This window comes from Heteronotia binoei, chromosome 21, assembly GCF_032191835.1.
Source record: "Heteronotia binoei isolate CCM8104 ecotype False Entrance Well chromosome 21, APGP_CSIRO_Hbin_v1, whole genome shotgun sequence".
NCBI classification, from domain to species: domain Eukaryota; kingdom Metazoa; phylum Chordata; class Lepidosauria; order Squamata; family Gekkonidae; genus Heteronotia; species Heteronotia binoei.
The window spans coordinates 50,175,690-50,197,061 of NC_083243.1; the positions used below are offsets into that span (position 1 = coordinate 50,175,690).

Consider the following 21,372-nt stretch of genomic DNA (forward strand, 5'->3'; position numbering starts at 1 on the left):
CTTTGGCTTGCCAGATGTTTCCAATTCCACATCATTACAGATGCACAAAACATAATCAGTGTCCTTTTTCAGAATCCATACATTCACAATACACCTTAGTTTTAAAACTTTGAGGCAGCCAACACTTATTTCAGGGGGGGGGGGTGTTAATGTGTTATTTTCACCACTTAACACTATTAATTTTACAAAATTAATGCCAGGTATATGCCTGTTCAGGTGAATTCATCCTAGCAGTAACTGATTGGACTTCAACTGACTGATACCTTGATCCAGCAAGGAAAATCCATGTGTGAAAAATGCTAGCTTGTGCAAATGAATGAAGGGACATATCAACCTAGACTCCACTGGACTGACCAGATGCATCTGTTGATGAGAATGGGGTGTATTTGCTCAACGAATGCCAATTGCTTACACAAAAATAGGCCTTTTCTACACTAGCCATTTGATCCTTTCTTTGTGTGCATTTCAAAGCTACCTTCTACTTTACAATGTGTGGATGAGATGATGGTGCAAGGAGGAAGGGTTTAAGTTTGTTAGGCACTGGGATGCTTTCTGGAACAAGCAGGAGCTGTACAAAAAAGACGGTCTCCACATCCCCGGATGGAACCAGGCTGCTGGAGCTTAAAATCAAAAAGGTGGCAGAGCAGTTTTTAAACTAAATCTAGGGGGAAAGCCGACAGGAGATGAAATGTCTCTGGTTCGGGAAGACTCATCTGAGAGATGAAGGGCTAGCTGATACTTCTCTACCGGGTAATGGAACAGAGTTGTCCACTGAGATGGTGACAAACAGAATGGACTGCCTGCCAGAGTCTCAAGACGGCAGGAGGAAGGTGGCAGGCCTAGCTTGCCTAGGAAATTATAGATGATTGTACGCAAATGCTAGAAGTCTTCGAAGTAAAATTGGTGAGTTGGAATGTTTAGTGTTGAGAGAAAACATAGACATTATGGGAATTTCAGAAACTTGGTGGAATGAGGAGAATCAGTGGAACATGGTGATTCCTGGATATAAGTTACACCAGAAGGATAGGGAGGGAAGGGTTGGAGGTGGGGTGGCTCTGTATGTCAGAGAGGGCATACGGTCCAGTAAGACTGAGATCAGAGAATTAGACTCCCTTCTAGAAATGCTTTGGGTTGAAATAGAGGGCCCAAAAGAAAATTTAACTACGGGAGTTTGTTATCGCCCACCAAATCAAAAGACAGAGGATGACTATAATCTGATGGAAGGCTTAAAGACGGTGGCTAGACGAAAAAACTGTGTCGTCATAGGTGATTTTAACTACCCGCAGATTGATTGGGTCAATATGTGTTCTGGTCAAGAGAAAGAGATTGAGTTTCTTGATGCTCTCAATGACTGTGCTATGGAGCAGATGGTCACAGAACCTACCAGGGGTGGGGCAATCCAGGATTTGGTCCTAAGTAATGCCCAAGACCTGGTGAGAGATGTAAAAGTGATCGCACCGCTTGGGAGCAGTGACACATAACATTATTGATTTCACTATTTGTATAAATAGGGAGTTGCCCCAAAAGACCAGCACAACCACGTTTAACTTTAAAAGGGGTAAATTCTCTGAGATGCGGAGGCATGTGAAGAGGAAACTGAAAGGAAAGGTAAATACAGTCAAAACCCTTGGGGAAGCTTGGAGGCTATTTAAAACTACAGTCCTAGAAGCACAGATAAAATATATATCACAAGTTAGGAAAGGTACAAACAGGTATAAGAGAAGGCCTGCATGGTTAACAAATAAAGTAATGGAAGCTGTAAAAGGTAAGAAAGACTCCTTTAAGCGGTGGAAAGCTAGTCCAAGTGAAATTAACAAAAGGGAACACAGGCAATGGCAAATCAAATGCAAGACTGTGATCATGCAGGCAAAAAGGGACTATGAGGAGCATATTGCAAAAAACATAAAGACCAACAATAAAAATTTCTTCAAATATATTAAAAGCAGGAAACCAGCCAGGGAGGCAGTGGGGCCCTTGGATGACCAAGGGGTCAAAGGATTACTGAAGGAGGATAGGGAAATGGCTGAGAAGCTAAATGAATTTTTTGCCTCCGTCTTCACTGTGGAAGATGAGAAGTGTTTGCCTGCTCCGGAACCACTTCTATTGGAAGGGGTGTTGAAAGACCTGAGCCAGATTGAGGTGACAGGAGAGGGGTTCTACAACTGATGGCCGAATTAAACACTAATAAGTCACCAGGTCCGGATGGCATACATCCAAGGGTTCTGAAAGAACTCAAAGTTGAACTTGTGGATCTCCTGACAAAAATATGTAATCTTTCATTGAAATCTGCCTCCATTCCTGAGGACTGGAAGGTAGCAAATGTCACCCCCATCTTTAAAAGGGGTTCCAGAGGAGATCCAGGTAACTACAGGCCAGTCAGTCTGACTTCAATACCGGGAAAGTTGGTAGAAACCATTATCAATGACAGAATGAGTAGGCACATTGATGAACACGAGTTATTGAGGAAGACTCAGCATGGGTTCTGTAAGGGAAGATCTTGCCTCACTAACCTGTTACATTTCTTTGAGGGGGTGAACAAACATGTGAACAAAGGAGACCCGATAGATATTGTTTACCTTGACTTCCAGAAAGCTTTTGATAAAGTTCCTCATCAAAGGCTCCTTAGTAAGCTCGAGAGTCATGGAGTAAAAGGACAGGTCCTCTAGTGGATCAAAAACTGGCTAATTAATAGGAAGCAGAAAGTGAGTATAAATGGGCAGTCTTCGCAGTGGAGGACAGTAATCAGTGGAGTGCCGCAGGGCTCGTTACTGGGTCCCATGCTCTTTAACTTGTTCATAAATGATTTAGAGTTGGGAGTACACAGTGAAGTGGCCAAGTTTGCGGATGACACTAAATTGTTCAGGGTGGTGAGAACCAGAGAAGATTATGAGGAACTCCAAAGGGATCTTTTGAGGCTGGGTGAGTGGGCGTCAACATAGTAGATGAGGTTCAATGTGGCCAAGCGCAAAGTAATGCACATTGGGGCCAAGAATCCCAGCTACAAATACAAGTTGATGGGATGTGAACTGGCAGAGACTGACCAAGATAGAGATCTTGGGGTTGTGGTAGATAACTCACTGAAAATGTCAAGACAGTGTGCGATTACAATAAAAAAGGCCAACGCCATGCTGGGTATTATTAGGAAGGGAACTGAAAACAAGTCAGCCAGTATCATAATGCCCCTGTATAAATCGATGGTGCAGTCTCATTTGGAATACTGTGTGCAATTCTGGTCACCGCACCTCAAAAAGGATATTATAGCATGGGAGAAAGTGCAGAAAAGGGCAATTAGAATTATTACAGGTTTGGAACACTTTCCCTATGAAGAAAGGTTAAAACGCTTGAGGCTCTTTAGCTTGGAGAAACGTCAACTGCGGAGTGACATGATAGAAGTTTACAAGATTATGCATGGGATGGAGAAGGAAGAGAAAGAGGTACTTTTCTCCCTTTCTCACAATACAAGAACTCATGGGCATTCAATGAAATTGCTGAGCAGTCGGGTTAGAATGGATAAAAGGAGGTACTTCTTCACCCAAAGGGTGATTAACATGTGGAATTCACTGCCACACTGCCACAGGCGGCTACAAGCATAGCCAGCTTCAAGAGGGGGTTAGATAAAAATATGGAGCAGAGGTCCATCAGTGGCTATTAGCCACAATGTGAGCCTGCTTCGGCGGGGAGGGCGGGATATAAATAAAAATTGTTGTTGTTGTTGTTGTTGTATATGTCTGTGTGTGTGTATATATATATAAATTTTTGGACACTGTGTGGTACAGAGTGTTGGACTGAATGGGCCATTGGCCTGATCCAACATGGCTTCTCTTATGTTCTTATCACATACCGCCTTCATTTCTGTCTTGCCTTGCAGATTCTTCTAGCTTCTACATTTGTTTTGTGCAAATCAGTTCCAACAACACTTTCACTCTGCAGTTGCCCTGCAGTTTTCAAAACTTGTTTTGGCTTGGAGCTTTCTCCAGATTCAGATCTAAGTTTTAACTCCACCCAAACCTCCGTAGTTTGCATTTAAATGTAAAATTGTTGTGCTCATTTACATCTCAGTGTGTGTTCCACGGTGATCTGGTTTCTAATTTTAATTTGTATGGGGGTCGCAGTTCAGTCATGAAATGGCTCTGTCTTCAACATGATGAAAGAATCTGTAGAGGTTTTCAATGAGTGAAAACAACTGTAACTTTTAAACGAAGGCAAAGTTAGTTTTGTTAAACATATCGAGCTTAAGGGGAATATTGCAGAGGAACCACCATCTAGCACACAACCTAGAGAACCACAAAATGCTACTTTTAAAAGAAAAATATAGCCCAGAAGAGCATTAAACAATGCAAATACAGAAGTAAAAATCCACAGATAACACCGTGTGAAGCCAATTTTTAAGTGCAGAATCAATTTAGGTGATGCGGATCTGTAGCTGGCAGACTGAGTGCTTGGAAAATCTGGATCAAACCTGAATGTAGAAAGGGCCACCGTTGCACGGAAATAGAGTTGGATCAAGGCCTGGGAGTTTGAAAGAAGAAAGTTTCAAAATATAAAGTTCCTTAATGTCCAGATTTTTTAAAAAAGATGGATAACAAATGATAAATTGTCTTGCTAGAGTTTTGAAGAGATCCTGTTAAATTTTTAAGCTGTTAAAATTGGCAGTAAGACCTCATTAATAGGCAGCAGCCAAAAGCCTTTTGGAAAATATATGTTTTATATCCTCTTTGGAGGATCAACTGCAGTAAACGCCACATTAGTTTTTTCCTCATATGGACTAAGCAGGGCTTTTTTTGAGCCGGAACAACCCAGAACACCATTCCAGCTTGTCCAGGCAGCATTCCTGCTTGGCCTCATCAACTTCCCCTGCTGCCTGGTGGGGCTCAGAGAGGCCAGCTGCATTTGTGCGGGGGACTCCCAACATTCGGGTGTCTGGCAGGACTCAGGGAGGCCTACCGCACTTGCACAGGGGCCACCCGGCATCACGCTGTCCGGCAAGGCTCAGTGAGGCCTGTCGCACTTGCACGGGGGCCTCCCAATGTCATGCTATCCAGCAGGGCTCAGGGAGGCCTGCTGCACTTGCACGGGGCCTCCCAACGTCACACTGTCTGGAGAGGCTTGGAGAGGCCTGCCGCGCTTGTGCTGGGGCCTCCCAACATCCGGGTGTCCAGCAGGGCTCAGGGAGGCCTGCAGCGCTTGCACTGGGGCCTCCCGATGTCGCGCTGCCAGACAGGGCTCAGGGAGGCCTGCTGCGTCGGGGCGGGGCCTCCCAATGTCCTGCTGGCCAGCGGGGCTCGAGGGGCCAAGCTGCAGAGCCGGAACTTTGTGGGAGTCAGCACTATTACAGGTGAGTTGCTTGCATCCCCTTTCTTTCAGTCTCTTTTTTTTTCCTTTCTTTTCTCTTTCTTTCTTTCTTTTTTCCCTGCTTTCTTTTACTCCTTTCCTCCCTTTTCCTTTCTTCCGATTTCCTTTCTCTTTCTTTTTTTCTCTATTTGTTTCCAACTGTCTCCCCCTCCCTCCCTCCCTCCCTTTCATTCATTCATTATTTCTTTCTGTCAGTCCCTTTCATTCATCATATCTTTTTTGAGGTGTGATGACCGGAATTGTTACCACACCCCAAAAAAGACATTATACACTTTTGGTGATGTCAGAGATGTGACCTAGTATGCAAATGATGGTGATGTCGGAGGTGTGGCCTAGTACGCAAATGATGATGATGTCAGAGGTGTGACCTAGTATGCAAATGACGGTGATGTCAGAGGTGTGGCCTAGTATCCAAATGACGGTGATGTCAGAGGTGTGGCCTAGTATCTAAATGACGTTGATGTAAGAGGTGTGGCCTAGTATCCAAATGACGGTGATGTCAGAGGTGTCGCCTCACATACTAATGAGTTCCTACTGGGCTTTTTCTACAAAAAAAGCTCTGGGCCTAAGTATGTGGAAGAGGGTCTGAGCTGCAGCATGGGGTTTCCTAATTCATAGTGGGGCTCATATAAGAAAGGCTGTCTCTAAGAGATGTGGGTCCCAAGCCACTAAGGGCTTCAAATGCAGGAACCAGTATCTTGAACTGGGCCACAGAAGCTAATTAATAAACAGCACAGTTGCAATAAAACAGGCTAGTGAATATACTCCACCTCCACTTGAAGGGCTGCCTTATAGAGGATGGTGCAGAATTGTTTTCTGTGGCCCCAGAAGGTAGGATCAGAACCAATGGGTTGAAATTAAATCAAAAGAGTTTCTGGCTTAACATTAGGAAAAAATTCCTGACAGTTAGAGTGGTTCCTCAGTGGAACAGGCTTCCTCAGGAGGTGGTAGTTTTTAAACAGAGGCTAGATGGACATCTGACAGCAATGCAGATCCTGTGAATTTAGGGGGAGGTATTTGAATTTGCTGCATTGTGCAGGGGGTTGAAGAAGAAGACGACGACATTGGATTTATATTCCGCCCTCCACTCAAGAGTCTCACAGCGGCTCACAATCTCCTTTATCTCCCTCCCACACAACAGACACCCTGTGAGGTGGGTGGGGCTGAGAGGACTCTCACAGCAGCTGCCCTTTCAAAGACAACCTCTGCCAGAGCTATGGCTGATCCAAGGCCATGCCAGCAGGTGCAAGTGGAGGAGTGGGGAATCAAACCTGGTTCTACCAGATTAGAGTCCACACACTTAACCACTACACCAAACTGGTTGGACTAGATGATCCTGGAGGTCCCTTCCAACTCTATGATTCCAAATGCACAACAGAATCAAAATGATAAAAGGCATTTCAGGCTGCCACAAACACTTGTCCAAGCACACAGAAGGGTCCAGGAGTATGCCAAGGCTCTCAGCATTGATGGGGCAACTGCCTCCCCATCAACCACAGCATTCCCATTCAGAGACATGAGATTAATTTACCAGCATCATCTACAGCATCTATGGCATTCCGCATCACTGAGGTCCCTCCCATGCCCAAAATTTACTCTCCGAAGGTTCTACGCACAAATCTCCAGGAATTTCCCCACCTGGAGTTGGCAACCCTACATCCATTGAGTACATTCCACCAAAGAATAGAATCACTTAAGAGTTATTGCAGATACTCCTATCAGATATTCTAGCCAGTAACATATTATGGTCCCCTTTATCAAAGGCTACCAAGAGGCCCAAAACAATCAGGAGAGGGGAGGACCCTATGTCAGTCTCATGACACTGATTATCCACCAGAGTTATAAAAGCTATCTCAGCCCATACCCATTCAGCATCACAACACGTCTCCCTCCTGCCTTATCTTTTCTTCTCAAATTATTTCTTCCTTCCTTTCCCTTTGATTATCTCTCCCCATTTCCCTGTCTCTTTAAAATTCAATATCACCCTTGTGCTGCCCATGGAGGAGACGTGATGCTAACAGAAAAGTCTGTGGCTGAGAGGGGATCTGTGCTGTCTCACTGGGAATCAATGAGGCACAGAAGGCTTCCGTCTTGCTCCTGAAACACTGGAAGAAAACAGGGTGACTCTGTGGCCTCCGAAAACGTATTCAAGAGAGAAGAAAAGGCCTCTGTCACAGAAGCTTCATTCAACCAGCATAGCCAGAAGCAGCCAGATTCTAAATTTTAATATGTAATTTTCCAACCTTTCTCCACATGAAGATGGAACAGTGGGGGAGGCCTGAATACTGATAAGCAGGGCTTTGCTTGGCCCTACTGGGTTGCAGAGACAGAATTAGGGTTGCCAGGTCTAATTCAGGAAATATCTGGGAACTCTGGGGGTGGAGCCAGCAGACTTTGAGGGTGGAATCAGGACCAAGGGTGTGACAAACATGACTGAACTTCAAAGGGAGTTCTGGCCATCACATTTAAAGGGACCACATCCTTTTAAAATGCCTTCTTTCCATTGGAAATAGATGATGGGGCACCTTCTTTTGGGGCTCATATAACTGAACTCCCTGGTCTGAACTGGTGGGGGGGGGGATGAGGAGAGGCTCCAGAGGCTATGCTGAAAATGTGGTGCCTCTGCCTCAAAAAACAGGGGGGCCCCCAGCCCCAGATACCCTCAGATCAATTCTCCATTAAACTCTTTGGGGACTGGTCTCCATAGGGTATATAACAGAGTGCTCAGCGGACACACACACACCACTTTCTGATAACTCTGAAGTGGGGGGAGGGCCTCCAAACCAGGAGATTTCCTGACCATGATGTGAGTTAGCTCACAGTTTTTTAGCCTCCAGCTCACACATTTTTGTAGGGTTGCCAATCCCCAGGTGGGGGGCAGAGGATCCCCTGGTTTGGAGGCCCGCCCCCTGCTTCAGGGTCATCAGAAAGTGGGGGGAATGGAAATGTCTGCTGGGCAATCCATTATTCCCTATGGAGATCAATTCCCATAGGGTATAATGGAAAATTGATCCACGGTTACCTGGGGCTCTCGGGGGGGGGCTGTTTTTGAGGTAGAGGTACCAAATTTGCAGCATAACATCCAGTGCCTCTCCCCAAAATACCCTCTAAGTTTCAAAAGGATTGGAGCAGGGGGTCCAATTCTATGAGCCCCAAAAGAAGGTGCCCCATCCTTCATTATTTCCAGTGGAGGGAAGGCACTTAAAAGATGTGCAGTCCCTTTAAATGTGATGGCCAGAACTCTCTTTGGAGTTCAATTATGCTTGTCACAACCTTGCTTCTGGCTCCACCCCCACAATGTCACAATGTCTAAAGATCAACCAAGAGATTCCATCCAAGCCATATAATGAGGCATTCTCCATATCTACCTAGCAGTCATGCAATTCTTTTCCCTGGCACCCAAGCATCTGTCAGAATGATTAAAAACTTTAGCCTTTAAACTAGATTTTGATAGCTAGAATCAAGGGAATTAGAGGATTTATCTGATGAGATCCACTTTTTAAACAGATATTTTATATATGTTCTTTAATTTATTGCTGTTACCAACCCTCATCCTTTAGACAGGAGATACTTAAGAGTCTTGGTGGATCAAACCAATTTCCTTCACAAATCTGTCTACTTGCCTACTAAAACCTTCTAAGAGAGCAACTATTGCCTCATCCAAAGGCAGTGAGTTTCACAAGTTAATTATACATTGCAAGCATTACTTTCTCTTCTTGGTCCTGATTCTACTTCCCCATCAATGTAATTGTGAGGCCACAAGTTCTAATATTTGGGGGTAAGGAGGGGACATTCTCCCTCCTTGTTCACTTTCTCCACTCCATGCGTAATTTTATAAGCTTATATCATGTCCTCTCCTTGTTGCCTTTTTTATGAAAGGCCTCAGACTCTTCAGCCTTTCCTCATAGCGTGGGTGCTCCAATCCCCTAATCTTTTGGGTTTCTCTTTCCTGCACCTTTTCCAGTGCTATGAAATTCTTTTTTAAATATAGGAAGACCAGAACTGTGCAAAGCATCCCAAATGTGGCCACCTCATAGATTTATACAAAATTAACAACAATAAAAAAGGATCTACTTACTTTATCAGCTAGGCAATACTTCCATTGGTTGCAAAAAGAGGAATTAGGTCTGTAGTAAAACATATGCCTGTCATGTGGAAGATCCCAGGTTCCAACCTCAGCATCTCCAGTTATTTTTTTAAAAAACTCTGATAGTAGAGTTAGTAAAAAACCTTAGATACTGGAGAGCTGCCGTCAGTTGTAATAGACAACAGAGAGCTAGATGAGCCAGTGGTTAAGTAAGCCCTTTTCAGTATCAGGCTTCAGTCATGTTGAATGTATTGTGATGATGTCACAGTGCACGGTGAGTGGGGCTACAACTTGGGCAGCATAATATGGTCTGGACTCAGAGAGGTCCTAACCAGAAATCTCAAAGCGCCCTTTGTAAGATTTTCAGAGAAGATGACCAAACAGAACAAATGCTGAAATGTGTGACATGACAATTTCTATTTCAAGAACAGGAGCCTGCTACTAGCATAGCTACTATTACTCTGAGCACAACAGTGCTTAAAAGGGATAGCTGAAAGCAGGAATGGCCAGCTTCTTCAGCCCAGAAAGTAGATGCCAGTCATATCACCACGGCAGCTGCTCCACCATGTGAAGTAGCTGGGGAAGAACTCTAGCCCCAAATGTATCCATTGCAGCCCAAAAAGAAGACTAGTTATGCCCCCTCCTTCTACTCAATACCTCTACAATCCCTGCAATTTACAATTGGTACTGGTATTACAATTAGTATTGTGGCCTGAATGCATCTAAAAACTTGCATGTCCAAACCAGGCAATTTTTGATAAAATCATTTGCTTCCATGTTGTAATGATGATTATAATCTTAGTCTGGGAGACCACACACCTTTATATGCATCACTAGAAACATACAGCTCCAGATTTGTACTGAATATTCCTAATGTACTACATAAATAGCCTGCACTTCTATCCAATAGTCATGCATTACAAAGTCGCATTCTCTCTTCTCGCTCTTTCAGACTTCCACTCCCAGTAGCTCCTCCAAACTCTAATATATATAGATATATAGAGATATACACCCTACAGCCCCCTTCTTTACAGCCTACCTTTCTCAGTCCAAACTAGAGGCTTGAAACATCTCTATCAATGCAGATAAGGAAGAAAATGTAGATGTCTGAAAGATAATGTGCTTCCCAGAGTCAAAGAATTAATGTTGACAAGAAACCTCATTGCTAATCTGTGGCCTCAGCAAGTCAGCAGAAGCAAGGATTTATGCTGTTATTAAAGCGATTTATTTATTTATTTCACTTGGGGTTAATTAGGGGGCTTGCAAACTGCAAGGGCCTGACAGCACTGTCTGGAGATGGTTATAGTAGAATGAAGAACAGCACCCATTGACCATGTGTTGTTACCTACCAACAATGTGTTTACAGCTGATTTGTAGCATTTCCTGGAATTCTGCTGAGGAAGTTGGTCATGCCTCTGCAATATACCAGCTTTATAACCACACTGTTAATCCATTACTGTACTTGCCCTTCAGTGTGCTTTGAACACAAAACCTCAACAGTTCTTATCCCATTGGTGGACAAAGTGCTGAGTGAGGCCTGGAGGATTCTAAACTTGAGTGGGAATAATCTAGAAGCAAGAATAAGGTAGGAGGTACAAGATCCATTAGTAAAGGTAGGACCTCCGAAAGCTGTTAAAATAGGTGATGTTGTTTACTGGTGGTCAGAGGTGAACTGGCATGCCTGTTGCGTACTAGAGGGTCCCCCCCCCTTAGTAAAGAGGAGCAGGGATATAAAGAGGCACAGCCTTAGGTCAGAACCATGCATTCCAGCATAACCTGGGCAGATTAAAGTAATGTGTTTTAGTAATAGCTGCCACCACAGTGTTGTTTTTATTTTCTCATTTCTTTTACCCCGTGTATTCTTTAAATTACCTTTCTTCTCCCTTGAACTTGGGCTTCATCTGTTTGGTTGGCATCACCCTGCTTCAGAATTCCAATGGTGTTCCCCCTGAATTGAGTCTGAATCCCAAGCCATTGAGATATGAAACCCCTCCCACTGGACCAGGTCTTGTTAAATTATTTCTCCTTCAACATGACTAGATTGTAGTTTGTGGAATCCTTGAATAGGTGCCCTAAAATAGACAGTTTGAGAAATGTGAGGAGTGGGACATGACCATTTCCCACAATGCTATCTTCTGGGATGTACTTTAGGAGCACAAGACCCAGTTCCTCAATTAGAAGAGCCTCCTCCACAAGATTCGTGCTTTGTGCTTGATTGACACTATAAAAATTAATCTGCTTTCAGTGACTGAAATTTTACAGCAGGCAGTGCTGTCTGAAGGAAAGGAGTGGAAACACTATGTGATTAAAAATGGCCAGCAGCCATATGCAACTAACATGGGAGCAGCTCTGCCCAAAAAAGTGACCATACCCAGTATGTGTAGTAGGATTTTGTTTTACAAGACAGTTTTGGGCACAAAAACAATCAAAACATTCCCATGAATACTACATGATGAATACTACATGATAGCACTCAAGAAATGACCTAAGGTTCCTGTAATTTGTCAGATTGTCCTACATGCAGCATATCTTTAAAGTTCAGAAAGTATGTGTGCTGTTAGTATGTTAGTATCTTGCTGTGCCTGAAACGGACACTTATGGGATTTGGTCCACTAACCTTTGGGCTTCCGAAGCAGAGATGTTGTACCCTCAGCTGAGAAGTTCCACAGTGCAGTGGTAACACGTCCTCTTATGCAGCTCCATCAGCAGTTGCATCTTAATTAGGCAGAAGTCCTTCTGTGATTTTCTGGGTCAAAATCAATCCTGATTCTGAGTTTCCCCTCATCAATATAGTATTTTCTATAGGCAGCTGCAGGGCTGGCAACCCTACATTCATCACTAGAATGTTACAGGCATTACTCAACAGAAGCCTGTAACAATCACATAAACAGAACCCCACATGGCAATCACAATAGCAATAGACATGAAAATTAGGGGAAAGAAAGGTGTTTTTACAGTGATGAAAATATTCCAGTCTCATCACTGGGAAAACATGTACTCTCTGCAATGCTACATGAAACCTTAAAGAAAGTTGACTATAGCCTGTGTTGCAAGTGAGCAACTACCCTTTTATTACACAAAACTACAATTGCTCAGTAAGACCTTAACCCAGTGTAATTCTAAGCAGAGTCACACCCTTCATTGAGGTTAACAGGCTCAGAAAAACATAACATTCCTTAGGACTGCACTGTATGACACTTAAGACTGCTATTCTTGATTGGTTCAATTGCCCAGAACATTTTTTTATTTGATTAGCAAATCAACAAGGGGTGCAGAATCCCACATACCTCTTTGCCGAGATCCTCCCAGATCACTTGTTCAATCTCCTGCATGCTGCTCTGTGGAGCCTGGCTGTGTAACACCTTAAGTGTGCGGGTATATTCCTCCGGCAAGAGATAGTCAAGAGCCCCCAGGTGCTGTCCCACTTTAATGAAAGTTCCTCGGTTGGTACAGCACAGTTCTCGGAGACGTTCTGCGGAACGCAGGTGCACCTGCACAAAGACAGGCAAAATTCAGAATCCTCTCAAACTTTACTTGAACATTTTTGCTGCAGCTTTATGCTACTTATTTATATACTCCCACTTCCCAAGCATTCAGGTGAAATTATAAAGTAGTTTGCTTTCTTTGTTGCATAGCTCTCTGAATTATCATTATGCTAACAAGCAGGCTTTGGGCAAACAGATACCTTTTTCCCAAGGATGCCATTGATGAAGCAAGGGAGACAGCAATATAGTTTGCAGTGCCACATCATGCCTGCTATGGCTTTCAACAGCCATGTGGGAAAGAAAGGGACCAGTGTGGGCTGATACCCACAGAGTATATGATCCCTTCAGTGGGGAATACTACCTTATAAAGGCACATACAAACCTGGATGCACACAAAATTGTTGTCTATAGTCTTTACAGTTACAGTTGTCTATAGTCTTTACAGTGAATGACTGATGCTTACAACTGCCCCCACTCATGGTAGCCAAAAGTAGAAGCAGCTGTTTTGCACTTTCTTATTATGTGTTGAGCAACAGCATACAAATTGGCACCTTTTGCCTCTGGACAAATGCATATAACAAGCAGGGCTCTTCTACTGGGATGCTGTACCACACAACTCATTGTGGTTAGGTCTCTCAGAGGGTGCCATTTTATGTGGCACAGTAACTTGGCTCCTTATTCTCTTGCTGACTTTGGGGTGGCAGAGAGGGAAAGAGAAGGGATTGGGAAGAAACAACAGAAACTGGAAAGGAAAGGGTGTGAATGAGAGGGAGGAAAAGAGGGAGGAATGCAGCCAGAGCAGCTGGGCAGTTTGTCACAGTACAGGGAGTTCAGCCCATTACAGGGAAACAGCTTTTATGCGGCTTGGATAATTGTCCTCGACACTGTCTCCAGCCAAGGAGACAAAAAAAAAAATCTGCAGCCAGCAAGGAGCAGTGGGCAGTTATCACTATCTATAGCTCTCTAGAATTAACCTCCAATCCAGGCAAGAGGAAGGGCAGAGTGAGGGCACAAGGAGAAAAGACCACTTTGGCCTCTGATTCCTCACATTCTTAATACTACATGTTGTGAGAGGCAGCGCTGCTTCTCTTTTGTAAATTCATTGCGTGTTCATGGGGTCAGGGCCACTGGGAAAACACACACACAAGACCAAGCCAGGATCTCCTGCATGAGAATGCACCAGACTTACCTGAGGGACCACAGCTGATTATCTAGCCTCCTAAACCTTTACTAATTCACCTTCTAATAAAAACATCAACTCAGAATGTTTTTACTGCCAGCTATGAAACCTCCTCCAAATATCCTGAATGCCCCTCAGCCAGGCTTCATCGCAAAGGCATTGTATTCTTGCACAGAATGTTGATTCCTTCCCATCCACAAAGAAGGAACAGTATGCAAATGAGATTTACTAGGATTCACTCAGGTGCACAGGCTACCAGTAGGCCCACAGGCAGAGCACATTCCCTCGGCTAAGGTTGAAAAACAGGCCACAGAACTGATTGTGATACATCACTATAAAGACATACAAGGCCAAGTGAGGGAACTATTCCCCAAAGTGGAACAAGACCATCAGTATTCAGAATCCTGTCAACACTTGATCATGTCTCATAGACTACCTGATCATACTACTGGATGATAAAAGTAAAAAAAAAATTCTACTGTTTTACTATTGCTCTTACAAAATGTTTATACAAGGTTGCAATAAGGAATACAGTGTAAGTGAACATTTTTTCCAATGCTTCCAGGTTAGTATTAAGGTCACCTTTAAAAAAAATGTGCTGAGTTCTTTCTACAGTCATTGAATTAATGTGGGAGACTCAAAGCACAATCCTAAAGGGGGCAGCAAACTGCACAATTGAAGCCAGCTGACCTCTACACTGACGTAACTGAGATTCACATCTGTGTAAGGGCCATCTATGCCAGCACGGGGCACAAGTGCCACTGCACTGCACAGTTCTACCAGTACAGAAGAGCTGCAACTGCGCAATGGCAGACTGTTGATGCAACCTCCTGCAACAGCATAGATGTGGCTATTCCAGGGTGTGCGTTGCCAATTAGGGAACTCCCAAAGTGTTTTCAGGGTGGGAATGCCCCCTCCAGAACAGGCACAAAGTTGTGCCAGTAAAATGAAGGCATAGCCCATTGCCACCCATGATGAGCCAAATAACACAACCCCCACATGCCGCGGCCACGCCCACAAGAAGCCAAACAGCACAGGATGCTGACCAAGTGCACACCCAATCAGTGCCCTCCTCTGTGCTGGCCATGCCCCTCCAAACTACAAATGTTTCCAGCAGATCATCCCACACCCCTGAAGTAGGATGCTTGGCACTGAATACTGTCTGACGGCTCCCTGCCTTACAGACTAAGAGCAAGTACACACTCACCCTGGTGATGGGCACAACACAGACAGGGCGCTTAGTACCACTGGGTAAGCATTTGATGGGTAAACACCACAAGGAGTGAAGCCCACACTCTGAGGCTAACCTCTTCCAGATTTCGGTCCCAACAAGTACACCAGCTCCTCTGCCAGTATCCCAAGAGATAGCTATGCACACACATTGTGAACTATGGCACCTCCTCCCCAACCCCCTTGGCAAACAATAGTGACCACAAGATGCAGTGAACACACCCCTTCTCCTGAACCGGGCAGTCATGCCATCTAGCAGTCCATGGCCTAAGCAAACAGATGAGTTGGGGCATGCTTAGGACTGCTACTGGGAAGGAAGAACCACAGTATTCATCATGCACTGGGCCACTCTCACTGACAGCTGCAGTGGCCTCTTCCATTCTCTAAAGCCTCTGGCAGTCAGCACGAGCCACCAGCTAGAGCACGGGTGTCAAACATGAGGCCCGGGGGCTGAATCAGGCCCCCGGAGGGCTCCTATCAGGCCCCCGAGCAACTGGCTGTCATCTGCCTACTTCTCCCTATCTCTTGCTTCCTTCTGCATAATACCTTGCTTTGCAAGGCTTGCTCAGGAGCTACTGAGCAAAACCTCTGTTTTCTCCATTGTTTGAGGCTCCTCCCTTGGGGAAGAAGGGAGGAGGAATAGCTTGCTTTGCCAGCCTCTCTCAATCACACGCAAAGCCTCTCTTCCTTCTATTGGCTGAGGCTCCTCCCCCTCCTGGTCCCCTGGGGAAGGAAAGAAAAAGTCAAAGCTTCCTTTGCCCTGTTCCCTGGATCCCATGGGAGAAATACAAAGAAAGCACCTTTAAGACCAACAAGTGCTAACATTTTAAGCATGTTTTAAGTTTTTTTTAATTAATTGTGTTTGCCTGTGTCCTTTATAAAGTTTATATCTCTGCTACCTAATCTTAAATAGGTATACACATGGCCCGGCCCAACCTGACATGGCCCAGCCCAACAAGGTCTCATTTATGTCAGATCTGGCTGTCATAACAGATGAGTTCAACACCCCTGAGCTAGAGTATTGGGCAATCCCACTAGATGACCATACTAATTCACTTGCAGGAGCAGATAGCACCAAAGGTGCTAACTAACCTGTTCTCACAATACAATATGGTCTGGACAAAATGCTGCCCCAGGTGGGGAAATGGCAGAGGCAACCACCTGGTGGGAACAGATGACATCACCAGAGCGCAAGATAGGGGCTGCTGAAACATTTATGACAGACCCCTTGAGACAACAGAGCAGCCTCTTTCTACAACCATGAGCCTATGGTCGCTGCTCCAACTTGATTTCCCCCCCTCCCCCAGAGCACAGGAGCACAGTCATGGAACCAAAACCCCATGAGGTACTATTTCCCCAACAGAAGCTGGCTCTCGAAAGAATGCTAACGCAGCCAGCCTCCAAGTCCTCCCCCTCTGTGTGACCATCAAGCAAAGGTCAATCATTTGGGTCCACAGCCAAAAGCACTGAGAGCACTAAGAATGGCACATCCAGCCATTCTGCCAGCAGTGGCTACCTTTTAAAACGTCCTACCAAACTGCTACCGTAATTCTTGTTATCTGTTGCAGGCTCTGGGGACAAGGAGCAGATGAAGGGTGCATAGGAGTGGCAAGAACATCAAAACATGCAGGGAGGGGGTGGCTTCCAACACAATGCTGTACACACAAATGCATAAAGAGGTGGGGGGGAGGTCAAGGAGCCAGGCAAAAGTGCTCCAAACCACAAGCATACACTGCATGGTAGGAAGTGCTGGGCATGCCAACTCACCTCGGTAGAGGGGCAGCTGGGGTAAAGCATCTGGAAAGGTTGTGCATCAACACAAGAACACCATGGCTGATTTCACCAGTCCAGCTGAGGGTGTGGGATGCGGCTCCAGGGGCCCTCCACAGCTGGAGCCAAGAAAACTGTTGTGGGCAAGTGAATGAACCCAGTGGCATCGAGGCCTGCCCACATCCAGAGGTGTGGCCAGCAGCTCTCAATGCCATCGACCAGGCATGGAGCTGAAGATTCATCTGGGCCCTCACAAAAGCACATCTGAGCCCTTGTGACCAAAGGTGACCCTTACAAGAGGGCAGTGGAGGAGGGTTTGTCCTGAATAAGGCTATTATGCAAGTGGCAATACCCCCTGTGGTGGTGGGAGGCTGCTGCATTGAGGTGCCGTGTGGTGAGTGTGTGGGGTGCTGCTCCTGCTTGGCCTTACAGTGGGTCCTGAGATGTTTCACCTGCTGTCAAGATGAGTTTCCCTCCTCCCCGCAGGCAACAGGGAGAGGATGCCGCCACAGGGCCAGCATCCAAGGTCAACAAGGAGGGACAAGGATGCTGCAGTGGCCGCAGCATCCAAAGGTCAACCACTGTCCCCCACAAAGTACAGCTCCGCCATCATGTCCCCTTCTCTATAGCCAGAGTGCTCCGATGACACCCCAGGAACCTCTCGGAAAGAGCCCCAGTCCCACATTGGCAGTCAGAGATGGAGATGAAACTGAGTGATGTTGAGGGGGACGGGGTGGCCAGGGGGTAAAGAGACCCACTGGAGGGGTAGCCAAGATGAATTGGCATCAGCTGCTACCTGGGTGCATTAGTTCAATGTCTACTATGTCTCCCCTCTGTGTCTAGGTCCTAATGTTTGATGCTAATGTTGTCGACCAGCTATGCACCCTGACCCCAAGGAGGTGTATGACAATGGCAGCCTTGATGGTGCTTGGATCACTGGGCATCACAGAATCTCTGGGCCTGTCATCTGAGGAAGAGCTGACAGAGGGGAGGGGAGAGATGGCAGCTGTGGGACAACTCCCTCTGGCTGGTGTCATAGCTGCTGGTGGCCCAGAAGAGGGGAGATCCTGGACCCTTGCCAGGTCTCAGGGCATGGGGCCTGCATCTGGACCAGCCCATTCAGCCCACATTTTCCTCCATCTGGGCGATGATTGATCAGGAGTTACTGTAAGGCTTTGCAGGGGCCAGCAATGAATGGTGGGGCTGGCAGTATCTGTGGTAGCAGCGGTTGGGCACCTGGAGGGGCTTCTCACTGTCACAAGGAACATGGGCAAAGGTCAGGGTGCATCAAGAGGCTGCTGGGAGACCTCTTAGAGTCCATCTGTGCCCCTCCAGCACCCCCCACCCTGCTCATCCTGCAGCAGAGGTGGCATGGAGGGGTGCACAAGGATGCCCTAAACAGCATGGGCACACTGCTAGATGGCATGGCTGCCAGTGAGTGGAGGGCACCTGCATAACAACAACAACAATGGCCTGCAGGGGCCCTCTGCACTCTATGTACACAGCAGAAACCTGAGGTACTTCATGGGACAATCCCCTTCTTGCTGACAGGTGGCCTGGCCTTTTGTTGGGTGGAAATCTCTTTAAGGAAGGAAATCCCTTTCAGAGAAGAGTCAGGGTTTCTCTGGGCCATCCCTCTCCACCCCCTGCCAGTGCTGTCTGTTTGCCTTGGCCCCCTCCACTCATTACTCTCATTGTTCCTGTTTCCCCTACCCTATCTGCCACCATGTAGCAACAATGCAGGGATGGACTGCTGCAACAGAAACACCACAGATGCCAAACTAGCAGCATCCACCAACACTGGCTGGGCACCCTTCTCTTTCTTGGCCAGTGCATTATTTTCCTCTTTGGGAGGTGGCTGGCAGCACAACAATTGGGACACAACTAGCAGATGCAACACAGGAGACAACCAGCAGGCATGGCACAGGATTGCTCTGCCAAGATGAATCCAGACAGCAGTTTCTCCTATCAATGTATTAAGTGTTTGTTAGCTGTTGTAGATTTTCCAGGCTGTATAGTCGTGGTCTTGGCATAGTAGTAACCTGACATTTCACCAGCAGCTGTGACCGGCATCCTCAGAGGTATAACACAGAAAGATAGAGTTCTCTCTGTGTCAAAGTGAGGGGAAAGAAAAAGAAATGCTAGGAATTTATATCAACTCGGGAAGGTGGGGTAGGGATGAGTCATTATCTTGTAGGAATTTCCCAGGCTGTGACATGTTGGAGGAGCTTTCCTGAGGAGAGGAGCAAAGTGGAAGGGCTTCTAGCCCCACTTGTGAACCTCCTTTTTTTTTTGCCACTGTGTGACATAGAGTGTTGGACTGGATGGGCCATTGGCCTGATCCAACATGGCTTCTCTTATGTTCCTGTGTTTTGTATATGGAGCTTTCCTGAGGTCCTAAACCAAAAAAGGAAGCCTCCTCAGAGACAAGTAGAGTAAATCAGTGTTGTTAAATATAATGGTGTTAACAGGTGTCATCTTTCTTTTAGATTATGGTGCCTTATTGGACTACGCTATGTTGATTCAGTTGGTCATTAGGTCCAAAAATAATCAACAAATAATAACTGCACAATAAGGATGCAGTAGTAGAATTACCAGCTCCAGGTTGTGAAATACCAGGCAATTTGGCCGGTGAAGCCTGTGAGGAGTACACAGGGGAGGGGAGGGCCTTCAATGGGATATAATGCCACAGAGTCCACTTTCCAAAGTGGCCATTTTCTTCAGGTGAACTGATCTCTGTTTCCTGGAGATCAGTTGTAAAAGTGTGAGATCTCCAGTTACCACTTGGAGGCTGGCAATCCTAAACAGTAGGCTTAACTGATGCTCCAAAACCCTGATGCTCTAATACCTATTCTTATACCCCAGGTTTGAGAACTTTGTGCAATATTTCAAGATCATATGTAGATTCTCTAATATGTCTTATTTTAAAAGACTGGAGGAATTGGCCATGTTTAGTTTGAAGAAACCAATATTATAACAGCCTTGAAATATCTGAAAGGCTGTGATTAAGAAGATGAAGTGTTCAGGCTAGCAAATGGGAAGTAGAGGACAGGGTATTAATCAAAATTCCTGCTATCTATGATTTTCTTGCTCAATTAAAATTGTTGGGCTCTATCATCTGTGCAGTCCTGTTCAATTTAATTTTTTGTCCACAAGTTATATGGTTCATCAAGGTCCTAAATTTAAATATCCCTATTGCAACCGTTTTATGTTTAACTGCTAATTTTTTCTAAGAGAAATATTTTGCCTCAGAACCACACCAGGCCTCTCACTACTTCAGCAATATAAACCAAATTGAAACAATAATTAACAATAGAGCTATAAATCACCTCAGCAAATATGTGATATGAACAGTATAGTTTTTGCCAAAATAAGAGAATAATAATTTCCTCCCCCAATCCATTATAGCTTCTAGACATGCTAACAAAGTAGTACAAGGGAAAGAGAGAGAAGGAGATATTTAACAGAACCTTTCAAGCAGCCTTTAATCAACTCCCTTACAAACCATTAGAAAATAATTATTTCATTAGATGCAAAAATATGGCCATAGACCAGACACAAGCTAAACCTTTTCAGTACCCAATTTCAACCCCCTCCCCTCCAATTCTTCATGATTACTAGATCAGGAGTGGACCAAGATGCCGTCAAAAAGCAAAGTGGAAGGACTTCTAGCCCCATTTGTGAACCTCCTTTTTTTTTGGCCACTGTGTGACACAGTGTGTTGGACTGGATGGGCCATTGGTCTGATCCAACATGGCTTCTCTTATGTTCTTATGCCCCTTCTAACTAAAAAACACTGAGAATTTCTCTCATCAATATGGCACAAGGAATCTTGCCAGCAAGAACTAACAGGTTTGTTCAAGAAGGCAGTGTGGTTATTCCTTTCCTATAGGGGACTGGGCAAAATCCCAAACTGTCTGATTGACCTTCAACATTATTAAACAGAGGACCTAATCTGGGCTAGCCTGCTGCACACTGAATTGGCTCCTAGTCTTGCTGATCAAAGGAGGCAGAAAGTACTGCATGGGACCAGGTAAAGCTTGGAGACGTCAGACACACCCTAACAGGATGCCAACTACCCACCTCAAACCTGGTATTTCTCTGTCCCATCACCCAGGAAGCCTGCCACTATGCTCAATTCAGACTCAGTTCAGAACAAATGAACCGAACTTTTGGCAAAGAATTGAGATTCTTGAAGCCACCTTTCTCTGCTGCTGAGAACTATTATGAAGAGGGCCAGATAGCGCCAAGAAGATCAAATAATGTCA

At 45.3% G+C, this 21,372-nt stretch overlaps 1 protein-coding gene across 4 annotated transcripts in view; it reads right to left on the reverse strand.

Moving 5' to 3' along the window:
• The window catches only part of ADCK1 (aarF domain containing kinase 1), a 152,985-nt gene that overhangs the window by 87,658 nt on the left and 43,955 nt on the right, over nt 1-21,372 (reverse strand). For all 4 annotated transcript variants that reach the window (XM_060262623.1, XM_060262625.1, XM_060262624.1 and 1 more), the window contains exon 3: nt 12,727-12,930. In XM_060262623.1, the coding sequence (XP_060118606.1) occupies nt 12,727-12,930 (204 nt within the window). The remainder of the gene's footprint in view (nt 1-12,726; nt 12,931-21,372) is intronic.